Below are 16,024 nucleotides of genomic sequence, written 5' to 3'. Positions count from 1 at the left end.
AAGTTCTCCTCGTCGTGTGAATTCTAGGATGCAAGTTGGTAGAAAACCTAAGCTGGTCATGCATGAGTGAATCTTTTCTAGAGTCACTTTGCCGTGCAAATCGAAAGCTCTTCATTATTTTATACCTTAGGCTCTGTCAAGACTATCCAATTTTGTTAGACAAAAAACTGTTGTATGCCCATATATAGTCATGATGTGCCTATATAAAGTCATGATGTGCCCATATATAGTCATGATGTGCCTATATATTGTCAGATGTGATGTCATCATGACCATATTTAGGCATGTCACAAATTTTTGCCAAATGAAATTTGATAAGTCTGAACAGGGCTTTAAATATGTGTATTATTCACACAGATTAGCAAATAATATGTGAGTATTGTGTTAATCTGGACAGGACTTAAAATGTGTGTATCATTTGAATATGATCCATATAATAATAGTAGTAATGCTACACAAACAGATATAACAAAAACGAAATAGTAACATGACAATGTTTGGATCGGTATGTTTGAAAATCTCAACTGCAGTTGATAAAGTGGTTGAGATTTGGAATCTTAAACTTGAGGTCTAAGGTTTGAACCATCACTGTGAATTTTGTTTGTGTCCTTGTACAAAGGTACTTTATCTACGTTTGTCTCCTCTTCACCCATGAATATAAGTGGGTACCTGGTAGGTCCAAACAACTATGCACAGACTACTGCAGTATGTTGCACAGGTGTTTATTCCAATGACCATGTTAGAAACATAAGTATGCGCATGGAAACAAGAATATTTAGACATAAAAAGAAGTAACTGGATAAAAAAGAAAATATGTAGTGTGGAAAAACATATTTTTATTTCCACCTAAAAAAACACTAGGTAGTGTACCTTGTTGACGGTAGCGAGCTGCTAGGATGACCTTACTGGCGACTTCATAGTCTAGTAGGTTGGCAATGAGTTCGGCAGCTTCCTTGAGCGTATTATCATCCGTAAGCGGTGATGTGTTTGTATATGAGAAGTTGATGTGAGGGATGAGCTCATAAAATTCATTGCTGAGGAGGTTAATCTTGATAGAAGCAAAAAAAAAAAAAAAAAAAAAAGAAATTAGTTTTTCTAAGATGTTTTGACCCCAGAAAAAAGGTCATAATAATCTTTTGTTAAATTAACTTGCTCATGTTGAAGTAATATAAAAACTAAGTTGCCAATGTTTTTACTAGGTCAATTAGAAAAATCGGGTTAAACACATAGCAATCCATTGGAGGTAAGCTTGATATAGTCAACCATTTGTTCTAAGTTCTTCATTAGAATATAATGTGATGTCTTCTTGACCTCCCAACATTTGTTTTAAGAGAATGGGATTAAATCATTTAAACCTTTCCATTGCATTGTAAGACAAGACTTTTCTTACACCATGTTTCGCGAACTTATTATTTTAAAGATTGTCAGGGGGTGGGGGGAGAAAAAATATAGCAAGTTTTACCAAAATCATCCAGACAGAGGAGAAAATAAGAATAAAATTTTATTGGTGAATATAAACAGTGTAATGGGAGGGTTAAATGCTTTAAATTTATATTATTAGGAAGAAATATTATACATATCCTATTTTTGGAAATTTCAAGGCAGTAGGGGGCGTAATAAAATAAAGAAAAACTTATTTTTTTCTTGAAATTTCAATTTTTTTTGTGGCAGTGGGTGCAGTAATTGGCCAAAAATAAAATTTTTATTTTTATTCGAAATCATCATTATTGGAGGGCGGCGGGTTTGCTAAGACAAGGTATTAAAAAAGTCTCGCCTAAAGATATTAAAATTTATGCATACTTCTTCCATCAAGCCCTGGTATTTCTCAATCTCCTGTAACAAATTCTCGTTGCGAAGGCGGTCAATTTCTTTGATTTTGTCTCGCACTTTTCCTAGTATTGTTTTGGCCTCCATAAGAATTTCACGAGAGATATAGCGGGTTGGGAAGTAGTTTGCATCGATGTGGATGTCTCTCATTGATGCTTCGTACATCTTGTGATTTGTCTGAGAAAAGCAAATTATAATTAAAACAAATTTACAAAAAGTGTACACTAGAAAGAACCTGTAGAAAATACAAAATTGTCCGAAAGGGTTATGTAGTTGATGTAAACAAATTTATAATCTTTTATTCTCTTTTTTCTTTATATTTGAAATTACATGATTTTCAATTGAAAGTGTGAAATCTTACCAAACTTTTCATCACATCTTTAACAGGACTGGGTAACTTGGAGGGCAATGTAATGTCTAATGAAGCGTTCTTATCTTGTTTATATACCTTCTTGGATTTATACGGTTCACCATTAACTAGCCGATACTTCTTTGGCTGTTTCTCAAAACTGAAAAAAATAAAGTTTACAAAATATAAAATAAATAAAATCATGTTAAATAATACTTTCATTCATCCAACATTGAGTAAATTCCTGCGGTCTGTCGACACTTTGTGACAAATATAGGATTTGCCCAGTAGTCATGATGATGTCATATCATACACATATTTGGGCAGTAAACAGGTATTTGTCAATCACTCATGATGTCATAATTTAATCTTCCACATAATTTTCCCTATCCCCGAGCGGACAACAATTTATTATAGAGACCTTTGTTGTTTGCGGCTTGTGTGCAAAACGCTCTAGGAAAACTCCTTACTATGACACCACAAAGAATAATTCGTTGCTAGGCAATGCAGAAAACAAGCCTAACCTACATTGCTACCATGAATGAAGTCTAGACTTGAGACCTAGGCTAGTTGAGATACAAAGGTTGTTCAATTGAAGCAATTTTTTCCAAGTTATTTCAGGCATTTTTTGAAAATAGAAGGCTTATGAGCCATTATTTCAGTTTTCTTTCTAATAACAGCTCTTTTGGCTTCTATTTCTCAAAAGTGCCCTCAAATGTTGAAATAGTTGCTTAATAGTATGAAGAAAGCTTTACATAATATATAATATGCAGTGTAACATTCAATGAACAAATTCTCTTAATATATAGTAACTATAAATTTGGATGATCAACAAACACAAAAAAACATGAGGCTTGGCATCCTAAAACCAGTGTACTGTCAATAAATGTTAAACTGAGAAATTAGCATAAGAATCTGTCAGTATTGTATACTTTAGTACAGAGAAGCTGTAATACTTTTACTCTTAACTTTGGCAATAGTAAGTTGATTTCAGTAAATGACCCATCATTTTAAAGCTTATAATGTGGAGAATATAAAAAAGTCATTTTTCATTTTTTTGGTCATTAATGCAGGCTTTTGGATGGTAAGCCTCATATAATTGTATGTTGGAATTATTTTCATTTTGCCATTTTTTTTTATTTGGACCTAGCGCTTAGAGGGCTTGTTTATTTGCGCTTTAAAATCTACCTATTATTATTAAAATATTTGAGTTTGAGAATGTCTTACTTTTTAACGTCACTCCAATTATTGCCAGTCTTGCTTTTAAACACCTTCAGGAACTCCTTGACTAGTAATAATGACGTTAGTAATAATGACGTTAGTAATAATGACGTTAGTAATAATGACGTTAGTAATAATGACGTTAGTAATAATGACGTTAGTAATAATGACGTTAGTAATAATGACGTTAGTAATAATGACGTTAGTAATAATGACGTTAGTAATAATGACGTTAGTAATAATGACGTTAGTAATAATGACGTTAGTAATAATGACGTTAGTAATAATGACGTTAGTAATAATGACGTTAGTAATAATGACGTTAGTAATAATGACGTTAGTAATAATGACGTTAGTAATAATGACGTTAGTAATAATGACGTTAGTAATAATGACGTTAGTAATAATGACGTTAGTAATAATGACGTTAGTAATAATGACGTTAGTAATAATGACGTTAGTAATAATGACGTTAGTAATAATGACGTTAGTAATAATGACGTTAGTAATAATGACGTTAGTAATAATGACGTTAGTAATAATGACGTTAGTAATAATGACGTTAGTAATAATGACGTTAGTAATAATGACGTTAGTAATAATGACGTTAGTAATAATGACGTTAGTAATAATGACGTTAGTAATAATGACGTTAGTAATAATGACGTTAGTAATAATGACGTTAGTAATAATGACGTTAGTAATAATGACGTTAGTAATAATGACGTTAGTAATAATGACGTTAGTAATAATGACGTTAGTAATAATGACGTTAGTAATAATGACGTTAGTAATAATGACGTTAGTAATAATGACGTTAGTAATAATGACGTTAGTAATAATGACGTTAGTAATAATGACGTTAGTAATAATGACGTTAGTAATAATGACGTTAGTAATAATGACGTTAGTAATAATGACGTTAGTAATAATGACGTTAGTAATAATGACGTTAGTAATAATGACGTTAGTAATAATGACGTTAGTAATAATGACGTTAGTAATAATGACGTTAGTAATAATGACGTTAGTAATATTGACGTTAGTAATAATGACGTTAGTAATAATGACGTTAGTAATAATGACGTTAGTAATAATGACGTTAGTAATAATGACGTTAGTAATAATGACGTTAGTAATAATGACGTTAGTAATAATGACATTAGTAATAATGACATTAGTAATAATGACGTACTCATTATCATTTTCGTAAGGTTGCGAAACCTCCCTATTATTAAACAATCACTTATCAACATCAATCGTGCTCTTTTACTGGGTGCAGCCATTTTATTTTTACTTTGAACTCTGACTCAATAAGTCAGAGAGCTAATTATGTTAATAACTCTCAATAACAACTTTTGTAAACATTATAGAATATCCCGGGCATCGTTACCACAACCCTGTAATTATCGGTTAATTAGGACGTCGCCACGACGCCCTATGCCACTGGCTATTCATTTGGTCGATTGAGATCTGTGAATTGTTCTCACCATATTTTTCTTTGCTACTTTTTGAAGTCTCTGAATAGTGGATGCCAATTCAGAGGATCTCACGCTCATCGCGTAGTCTAATGGCGTCTTGCCATTTGCATCTTTCTGGTCCAATGAAGCACCGACTTTGACGAGGAGCTCCAGCATGTCTACGTTCTCGTAGGTTCCTTCTTCTTTGGCGTGTATCATGTGGTGGATCACATTCCGGGCTCTAGAATCCGTTGCATTTAAGTTAACTTTGCTTGTCATTACAAACTCATCTGCAAAAATCATGATGAAAATAAAAATCTAATATGATATAGTAAAATATTATTATATAATACATAGCAATACAATAATATTGGCGAGTCGAATGGCCAAGTGGTTAAGGCATGGGCACCGCAACCATCATCCATATTATTGGCGCAGGTTCGAATGGCACGCTCGCCCATGGTTCTGGAGGTGGAACAAGTCTTCTTGGTTAAAGACTATAAACCGTAGGCCCAGTGTACACAATTGGCTTATGTGCACTATAAAAAACCCAGTACATCTTTTAAAACGAGTAGGGTGCACTGGTCCATCCAGCCCTGTTTTGGACAAAGAAGAGTTAGCTGTTTACCGGCCAGCTCAGACACAAAAAGACCCTTAAGGGAGAAGAAAGTTACTGTAAAAGCTCCTGTGGTCCACACTTTGGCTACGTTCTCACACGGCTGCTAACGGTTAGCAGGATCTGGATCCTGTTAACTGTTAGCTGTCGTGCGTCCATACGAGAAAATCCTGATTCGGATACCAAAAATATGATGATCGAATCACTGGCCAATATGAAATTGTAAACACGTACATGCGATTGGTTGATGATAGAAACGCACTCAACTTGCTAACCGATAGCGGTATCCTGATACCGCTAACGGTTAGCACTAATGGTTAGCGCTAACGGTTAGCTCTCGATCCAGATACTAGGGCTCTTGTGAGAACCAGGTTTTTGAGTGCTCTAATCTTCTTGAAATAGCACTATATAAATGATGTTATGTATGTATAATATAATACAATAAATTAATAATAACAATAATAATAAAACATGAAAATGTGAATTCAAATTATAAATGAAAAAAAAGTTAATGTTATAATACAAAGTTTACTTACCAATTTGCTTTTTCTTTTTGGCTAATTTTTTCTCTTCCTTTTTGTCACCGTTACCTTCTTCAGAATCCATATCTTCATCACTATTTTCATTTTCATTTTCATTCTCATCCACATCCATATCCTCCTCTTCCTTGCTCTCATCATCTTCATCATCTTCATCAACTTCATCTTCGTCATCATCATTGCTATTTACAAAACCATAGCCTATAAAATAAAAATGTAAATATTCAGTTATATTTCAGATACTTCAATCTGGGAGCTGTGCATATGCTACATAGGTGTTTTATCCAAAGGCTAGGTAGTAATTTGACTTACATAGCTGCATTGACATGATGTGCTATATAAGGGAATTACCCTGATGCTATAGTTCATTTTGGCCCTGTTGTTGCAGACTAATTTGAACATGAAGCTATTTAGCGCCTATCTACGGCTGCTGCAATAGTCACGGACCACGACCATACACAATTTAGCACAATGAGGCTGCAAATTATGGGTTATAGATAAAAGATGAAATGTTGAATCATGGCCTCCCTCTCTTTATTCGAAGTAACGTTCGTTCAATGTTACTGTATTGATTATCAATTAAAATAGTGTATGCTTTAACCAAGAATTTGCTCCAGTTGTCTAGTTAAATATTATCTAGAAGTGAATGTTGGTTTCAATAACGTATAGGATATATTGCCCGCTAAAAAATATGAATACCATCAAAACAGCTTTGGTTGTAACTGAGTAACCATTGTCTAGTTAAGTGCCATTGCTTTGACTTCCAATGGTCGTTGGGAGAATAGCAATGCAAATAAATACTGGATTCTATTTTAATATTTGTTTGTTTGTATTATGCCATATATGTTAACAATTAGTATATATGTGTACCTGTCTCTTATACACATCTAGATGTGTATAAGAGACAGTATATATATATATATACATAATACACACACAATAAAGCAACTAAGCAGTATAATGAATGAATAAGTTATAAATGATAAATATACCTCTGGGCATTTTTGCTTTTTTCACTCCCCACATCAGACGAGGTTGACCTACGTACATATTGTTGCCAGCCCTAGCACCACTCTTGCCGTTAATCGTATAGGAATCATTTAACAGTAGCTTCACTATGTCATCATCATTCTACAGATAAATCAACAATTCATGATAAATTGTATATTTGCATTCAGATGGTCAGTAACTAGGCCAAAAAATCCTTAAAGTATCATAGTCAAAAAATATTATATACAATTACTATTTCCTATATTATTTTATTTATTAAAAGTCCATGTAAAAATATTTAATTATTAAAAAATACTTAATAATATTGCAATTATATTTTATTAAAATACAAAAAAAAGGTTATATACAATTTAATATATAAGTATAAAGTCCTATATCAAATAATATAACTTATAAAAAATGGGGAATATGAACAAAAAAAAACATAACATTTTAGTGTAACCAGATTTTTATAGTGGTTCAAAAGGCCAACATTCAATCTTTAATACATTTGATAACTTCTATATTATATGGTATTTATTCAAAATTCAAATTCATAAAACATATAAAAACAAAAACATGGCAGCCAAAAGGCTGAATTGCGAATCATGTTCAAAAAACACTATTATTTTTGACAATTACGGCTAAATTATTTTAGCAATGATGTCACCATTTATTACCCAAAATGCACTACTGGCATTGAACGTTAGAAATAGGCCGAAAAATAATCCGATGTGTAGACTTAAAGAATTGATTCATTGGTCCTGGTAGAATAACAACAATAATTACTTTCTTAACAGCATGCATCAGAGGGGTGACCATATCTTTGTCTGGGTAATTTAGATCTGCGCCGTTTTTGAGCAGGAAAGAAACAGCATCGAATAGACGATTACGAATACAAACGATGAGGGGGGTCTGATCGATGTTACGGTGAGGTGTACCATGAAATAATTCAGTAAGGCTCTTTGGTTGTGGAATGAACTTTGTGATGGCTGGATCCACGTACGGTATCGGACTACGAATGTTGAGGGAGCCACCACATCTCATAAAAAGTCTGTAAATGCAAAGAAAAAAAACTAAGGCTGTCTAGATTATCAAATATTTTTTGAAAAAAATTGTTGTATGCCCATATATAGTCATGAAGTGCCTATATATGGTCATGATGTGATGTCATCATGACAATATTTAGGCATGTCACAAATTTGATAGCCTGGGCTTAAGTTTATCACAAAATAGGAGTCAAATTGAATTGTCTGTATATCAGTGGTGGTCAGACAGTATTGATTACATTATGATTGTATGCACTAGGTTAGGAATTTAAAAATCACACACAAAATTCTGGGCTATAGACTAAACTTTAGAAGGACACTTACTCTATAATATGTTTTGTGGTTTCATCAAAAGTAGGGTTGTAGAAGAGGGCTGCCATCGGCAATCGACCAATTGAATCAAGGGTACTGATAGCATTCTCAAATTTGTCATTGTCGTAGTCTGTAAATTATAATAAAATTACATCGGACAATTATAATTGTAGAAATTGACAAATCAAATTTAATCATTGTTCATGCAACAAATCAAGTACCTGAAACTGAAAATTACTTTAGTGAACACCCACTAACATAACATACACACGACTCAACAGAATCTAAAATCACTCACGTTTCTTAATTTCATGAAGTATAATCAACAATAACCTTTTTTCAATAATACAGCAACAATCGCGAAAATTTAGGGCGAGCAAAAATCGCGAAATTCTTTATAAGCAAGGCTATAGGCCTAGTAGTATAAAACTGATGTTCCTTCAATAATGATTTAATGGAAACGGTCTTGCTTCTTTATGGATTGTTTTTCATTTATTCAACCACATTTTAAAAGTCAAACACAGTATTATATAAAAGATTAACATCCTATTATTATTATTCTGAAAATATTAAGCTTTCTTGGTTAAGCCAGAACATCACGCTTCACATCACACAGCCAGACAGAGTAGGCCTAGTACAAGTGGTCTATTTTCCTATCTAAACCTATGCCTACCTTAAATGGAATAGACATCACAGCGTTGTATTTCTTCTACAATACGGATATTTCCCATAAGTTGGTAATTGACTATTACAATCTTTTTATAAAACGTATCAATGTTATTTATTCTTTGCTACGAATGTTAGGCCTATCATGCCTGCTGCACATGTGAACTATCGATTTGAAAAACCTTGGTCAAGCTACAGTAGCTGGGCAGGCTGAAGTAGGCCTATGCCAACCCAAAAATTGGGAGGGTAGTTTGAGGGCTAGCTATTGCAATGAAAACGAAAATGTGTGAATATGGCTTTATATATAACAACATTTTCCCCCAAATTTTTCTCATTTTTTACTTACTGAAAAAGAAAGTTATGAGTGCATTATTCTGAGTAGCAGCGGTGTAAGTGATGGCTGTACAGGAGTAGGCGTCTTTCCGAGAAAAATCCAAGCCGCGTTTGGAGAGCATTTCAGCAACCTAGTGTGTGACAAAACAGGAGGTGAATTATTAAACACCATAATGTGGATTTTTGGAACTAATCAGAAATTTTAAATTTATGGGAAAGCATGTCAAAGATGAAAATTTTCTCTAATCCCCTAAAACTTTTGATCAGCAGCAAAAACAATAGTGGTCTATAGATTGTTAAATAGTAATAATCAACTTCAATAGGGAGGCTCTCAAAGTAAATAAATATAAATCTTATTATATATTTATCTTTTTATTTATTTTGACTCGCCACTTACAGGGTAGAAGTTGTTTCTAGTCTATTAACAAGACTAGGCCTAGTTTAATTAGGTGTAGGGTAGGCCTACACCTAGCCCCCTTTTAGGCTAATCACATGTAGACCTAGCCTAGGCTATTAGAGTTAAATATTCTGGTATCATACAGGATTTGAACCCAGGATCCTGGAATTATGAAGTAAGCATCTTAACAACTGAGCTACAGCTCCACAAAATACAAATACAATTAAATAATTTTTACATTTTATTTCTTTATTTTATTTAATAAACTTCTCACAAGACAGTGACTGATATGAGCCAACAGGTGACAACACCCCTACCTCTCTTACCTGTACTTGTAGGTTGGTTTCCTGATTGCGAGGTGCATTCAAGCATAACAAATGAAGCAGATTTTGGCTTCTGTTGTTCACAGCCAAGATTTTCTGGGTGTCCTTTTGTTTGCGAATCATGGTTAAAGCTGTCTGGAATTTTAGGGCTTCAAAGGCACACTATAGAAAAACATTTTTTTAAAGTCAGTCAAACCTGAATAAATATTAATTGTGGAAGCGGCTTGGTGCCGTAGAAACAGTTTAATTTCCCAACCTCGCTGGGCACTTGGCTTGTGTCCTTGAGCCAAGCGTTGCTTCTTTCCACCCAGTAGTATATATGTGTACCTGGTGGGGTTGCCTGGTACTATGCTAATAAATATGGCAGCAACACTAAAGCCTGTGGACTCAATGAACATGGAAAACAAAGCGCTTCGTAACCTAAAGATTACTGCGCTAAATACCAAGTAACTCATAAGTAACACATAAAATAAATATTAACTATATCTCACTATCGACAACCATGATTGTATATCATCTCAAGGGTAATTAATGTTACTGCATGGTTCAGTATCTTTGAACGAACTGTGGGCATGTCTAGGGGTGCGTCAAGGTTTCTGTAGCAGTGTGAGCATGTCTATGTGTCTACGGGTGTGTCTAACAGCATGTGGATCTGTCTACCAGTAAGTGGCTGTGTCCAATGGTGTTTCTAACAGCCAGTGACCATTTCTAACTGTGTCTGGGCATGTCTATTCTTTATGGATGTGTCCGACTGTATGTGGGAGAATCTAACATTATGTGGGCAAGCCTGATGATGTGTCTAATAGGTTGTAGCCATATATGACAGTCTGTCGGCGTGTCTATGTCTATGAGTGTGTCTAATAGTATGTGGGTATGTCACTAATTATGTGGGAATATCCAAATGTCTGGGGGTGTGCCTACGGGTTTGTCTACGGGTCTATGGGTGTAAATATACACACCTGTACAGCTTGAAGGAACGTCATCTTGAACTTGTCGAGTCGATCCATGACAAGGTAGCTCACTCCTTGCCAGTTATTCTCCAGTACTCTTCGAAAGAAGGACTTTACCTCAGGTTTAGCTTCTGGTACAATACTTGGCTTCCACTGCCAAAACTTGGCTTTCGTTGCTTCATCCTTTTTTGGAGGGCTCAGCATCTCCTTTGTGACTTCAGTAACATTGATGTTAATACTGGACCCCTTCTGAATCAGCATTATACACATACTAACAAAAGAGACAAAAAGTTATATAGGAATATTAAATATATTGTAATCATATTATATCAAAAAAGTTCATTTTCATTGAAAATCTATGATTAAGATAGTAGAAATATTCTATCAAATAAAACAAATTTAGCAGAATAGTACTGTATTTTATTTAATGCATGTTAAATGAGAGAATCAATGAAAAATCTAATCCACCAAATCATTTTAAATATCATATCGGTTCGCACGTGGCGCCTTGGGTCGGACTGTTCCATTTTTTTTTCGAAGGGGTGTTCCGTTTTGGGGCCAATGGCAATTAGTCGGTTATCCAGGTAAGTATTCACGAAATAGACCAATTTAAATATCATATATTATTTATTTTACTTGTGTGACACAGAAAAGAAAAACAATACAAAAGTAAATCAACAAAGCAGGATTGCCTAAATGTTATAAATAAAATAAGTCAATAATACTAATAATAATAATTTACCTATCATAACCTCCAAGCAAGGCTGTAGCTAGTGGTGTGTTTCCAAATTTATCCCGGACTTCATAATCTTGTATCCTCTGGAATATGAAAAGCAAAATAAAAGATATGTTATACCATTTTGAATAAAACTATTATCCACATACTTCTCCTGCACAGAGCACATATCTCATTCCTTTTAAATATACAAGTGCTATTATTTCATACTTTCACACACAAGTGAAAAAGCACTTTATTTTAACTAGCCACTTTCTTAATAATCTTATGTTGGCTTAATTTTTAGCAAAAACATACCTTTTGCTACCAACAGCAGTCTAAGCAACATGCAAGATATTTGAAATGACAGCCCCTGAGTCACTGTTCTTTGGCAATACAACAATCTTTTTATTGGCCTTACCTGTATATATGAATTTGTTTGTAAAATTGACTTTGTTTCTGTTCTTATTTCCGTTTTGTATACATGTAACACTATTTTTATTACTCTCCTTATTCATAAGTGTTTTTCAGATGTCTTAAAATGCATTGAATTAAACACAGGTAATATTTGTTTGTATATCCTTATTGGTCGCATGCAAAAGTAAACAACATGCTGCGATAGCATGAAAAAATTATGGTAAGGCTAAAGCATGTTATCCTGTTGGTTTCATTTTTTTTTCGCCCCAAATTTCCCGCGATCAAACTATCGAACCAACGAAGAGGTCAATTTAGGTAACCGACGGGTCATGATTAACACAGTATTGTGTTGCAGCTGAAAAGTGTACGAAAAAACGTATTTTCTGAATGCCAACCCTATAAAAAATGCATGTTAAAACACTCATATTTAGAACGCATTCTTAACTGTGTTTTTGTTTTTTGGCCCGTTTCTGCTGGGGAAAAAACATGTGTTTTTTAATAACCGTTTAAAAACGTGTTTTCTTGCTCAGCAGAAACAGGCCCATAGATGGTCATTAAGTATATATTATTAATTAAATTTGACCCTACCAATTTTAATGTCTGCTTTACATTATTTATTGTGATTTTGGACAACAAAAAACCATAAATGACTGCAACAAAGCAGATTTTAGAAGCAACATTTTTGCATTAAAAGAAGTTTAGAATCTTTAGAGAATAATCACCTCAACAATATACATTGCCGATATAGAGGCTCCACGATATGCAGCGAGGTGCAGTGGGGTCTGGCCCCGAACATTCCTGGAGTTCAGCTGATTGCGTTTCATACTCTCAATAATTGTTGTCGCCATTTCTATCGGATCCATCTGCGAATTGTTATCCAAACTGTTGAATAAATATATACGAGTATTATTAAATAATTCTATTAGCTTCAAGTATATCAAAAATGTTATTAGTGGATGATGTTTGGCTCTGAACCCTAAAATGGCCACAGCAGCAGGGGAGAACTCCCCAGGAACCCGAACTTCCAACCCCGCGGCAGACGTAGTTCCAATAACTGGAACAGCTGGGGAAGCAGGAGGAGAAGGAGCAACTGGCGCAGCAGCGACACGCTGCTGCTGCAACAATGACAGCGCTTCGTTTGTAATGAGCGAAATCTGATCAGAGGTCAATTTGACTGGGCCCGAGATTGCTAGCAATCCAAGCCACAGCAGCCTGGAACCTCACAGGAGCTCAGGCTTTGCAAATATCACACAGGGCGCACGATCGCACGAGCGACATGCCGGGCAAGAAGGGTGCTTATCATCGCGTGGGCTAGGCCTCGAACAGGTAGGCTTCCGCGCGAACATGGCTATGGGAAACCAACAAACTCTTTGTTATACAACACTAGAAATCGCCGGAAAGCTTTCACAAGTCTATAAAAGACAAAAGCGAGAAGGAAACAAGGATATTGTTCATTCATGTAGGGCATGTAAAGGCGAGATAGGACGAGTCCATTATTTTGTCTTTTATGCTCAAGAGGTAAGTTCAAAGGAAACTTAGGCATTTATCGGATTATCCAGGTAAGTATTCACGAAATAGACTTTCCAAGCCTGATTTTCAAATGCCACTCTGATTTGGCAATATTTTTTTGTTTCAATAAATTCCATTATTTGTAGAAAAGAATCCAGAAAAACTGACTCACTCGTCGATTTTTGAGAAAGCATAGTGTAGTGGGAGGCACTCATCTTCATCTTTAGCAAAAACATTTGCGTTATGTTCCAGCAAAACCTCAACTACCTCTGCAGTTGTATTTGTCCCGCCATCGTTAGTGTTCACGGCAAGATGAAGAGGCGTACGTTTGTTTACATCAAGTGCATTTACGTTGGCCTTTTTGCGTATGAGCGCTCTCACTACCGCCAGTATTTCACTGTCAGCTGTTTAAAATGAAAGCAATTATAATTTAATACAAAGTATAGGTCTCCCTCTAAGTAAAGACCCCTCAAATTAAAGACCACCTCCAGTACAGAATACTTTTCTGAATTTAAAAAATTTCTGTTATTTTTATTATTCTAATTAGAGACCGAATTTGCAAAATACCATGGAAGTGCCAGTTCCACAAGTGGTCTTTAATTGGAGAGAGACCTCTATTATTATATGAATAAAAATTGACAATAATATAAAATACATACAAAATATAACATATATCATGTAATGCAGGTAGGATGGTGGGCATCAAAATTGGTCGGAGGGCCAAAGTGAAGTTTTGATTGGACTCCGTGGGCCGCACCCAAAATTTTATGTTTCAGTGCACTTTCAAAAACCTTCATACACTGTTTTATGGCCACTTTATGCTCAGTTTTACTATTACTTTTCACAGATGATCGGTGTCGGGCCACAAAAAACAAGGTGTTTTCTAGCCAAATGTGGTTGACGGGCTGCACACACAGGGTTTTTACTTCATTTTCGTGTGCCGCAAAAAAATTGCTGGAAGGCGGCATGCAGCCCACACTTTGCCCACCTGTGATGTAATGCAATTCAATATAAATATATATATTTTAATACATAATGATTACTATAATGCAATTTAATATAATACAATGCATCCAGAATATTTGAGGCATGCCATCCCAAAACTAGCGTACTGTTGCTAAATGTTAAGTGAGTAATTAGCATAAGAATGTACTGTGGTAGTATTAAGTACTTCAGTACATAGAAGTAGTGATACTTTTACTGGATTCATAAGTTTGCCAATAGTAAGTCAATTCCATTAAATGACACATCATTTTCAAGCTTATAATGTAGAGAATAAGAATATATTAAAAAGTCAATTTCCATTTTTTTTCTGATGCTGGTTTTGCGATGGCAAACCTCATTTTTGATACTTTTCTCCATATTCATAAATCTATTGAACTTTGACACAGGCACACTTACTGTTTTTAGAACAAACGGCATAATGGAGAGCAGTTTTCTTGTTCTTCTCGTCAATGGCAGTCACTGATGCTCCCTTTGACAACAGAAGTTGCAACACTTCAAAATGAGAGTACCTGCACCAAAAACAAATTGCACATATTCATCCTCATTTCCTTTTCTTTAAATTACACATATTCATCTTCATTTCCTTTTCACAAGGTAAATGAAAATGTTCCCTGTGACATGAGACTTGCAAGAAATGAGATCTTGTTGTAATTCCTGTAGATATACTGGGCTAACAAGTGAATCATGTGGCTTTTGCAGAATATCTAGGATAAATAACACATTAACTATTAAGCTTTCAACTATTGATATGACCTCCTCAGCTAAGGGAACAGCAAAACGAAGATAATAGCATATTCAATACTAAAAGAACAAAAATTAGACTCAGTAAATTTGGCAAAGGAGTAATTAGCATATAATAACACACATAAGTATTCAAAAAATAAGCTAGAGGTAACAAAGAAATAATAATAATAATAGTTGGATTTGTAAATCGCATCATGCAAAAAAGCCTCTATGCACTTGGTGATTTGAGCTCTTTGAGTGTGACATTTTGAAAAAAGTTGATGTAGTCCTATGAAACTAAAACCTACTCTTTAAACTAAAGCATGCTTGGCCGTTGGCTCCGAGGAGTTCATCCGCCCTTTGTTCAGCTGTTGTTGTTGTTCAGAAGTGTCATTACAGAAATAAAGACAATTTTCTGCCCAGCCACAGCTTAGTAATAATGCATAAGAGATCCAGAATTAGAAAAATGAGTTGGGTCTGGGGGATGACATGGAAGACTGTTTAGTTTCAGGATTTAATTTACCTTGCTGCTAGGACAAGCGGAGAAGCCTTTCCATCATCTTCCAGATCATCCGATGAAATGTGTACATTTGCTCCTTCTTTAATCTACGAAAATAACATAA

General features: G+C 34.6%; 1 protein-coding gene across 1 annotated transcript in view; it reads right to left on the bottom strand.

Moving 5' to 3' along the window:
- Positions 1-16,024, bottom strand: part of LOC117123967 (poly [ADP-ribose] polymerase tankyrase-like) — a gene marked incomplete in the record, with an annotated part of 37,392 nt that overhangs the window by 5,874 nt on the left and 15,494 nt on the right. The window contains 17 exon segments of the mRNA XM_033270067.1: positions 871-1,048; positions 1,801-2,004; positions 2,189-2,336; positions 3,404-3,464; positions 4,863-5,147; positions 6,010-6,213; positions 7,005-7,143; positions 7,792-8,056; positions 8,376-8,493; positions 9,376-9,493; positions 10,086-10,244; positions 11,042-11,303; positions 11,775-11,851; positions 12,887-13,046; positions 13,846-14,077; positions 15,075-15,187; positions 15,925-16,007. Coding sequence (XP_033125958.1) covers positions 871-1,048; positions 1,801-2,004; positions 2,189-2,336; positions 3,404-3,464; positions 4,863-5,147; positions 6,010-6,213; positions 7,005-7,143; positions 7,792-8,056; positions 8,376-8,493; positions 9,376-9,493; positions 10,086-10,244; positions 11,042-11,303; positions 11,775-11,851; positions 12,887-13,046; positions 13,846-14,077; positions 15,075-15,187; positions 15,925-16,007 — 2,806 coding nt within the window.

This window comes from Anneissia japonica, unplaced genomic scaffold (genome assembly GCF_011630105.1).
Source record: "Anneissia japonica isolate Jap-2015-1 unplaced genomic scaffold, ASM1163010v1 scaffold287736_len1891122_cov214, whole genome shotgun sequence".
Lineage (NCBI taxonomy): Eukaryota > Metazoa > Echinodermata > Crinoidea > Comatulida > Comatulidae > Anneissia > Anneissia japonica.
This window is presented reverse-complemented; position numbering and strand designations above follow the sequence as displayed.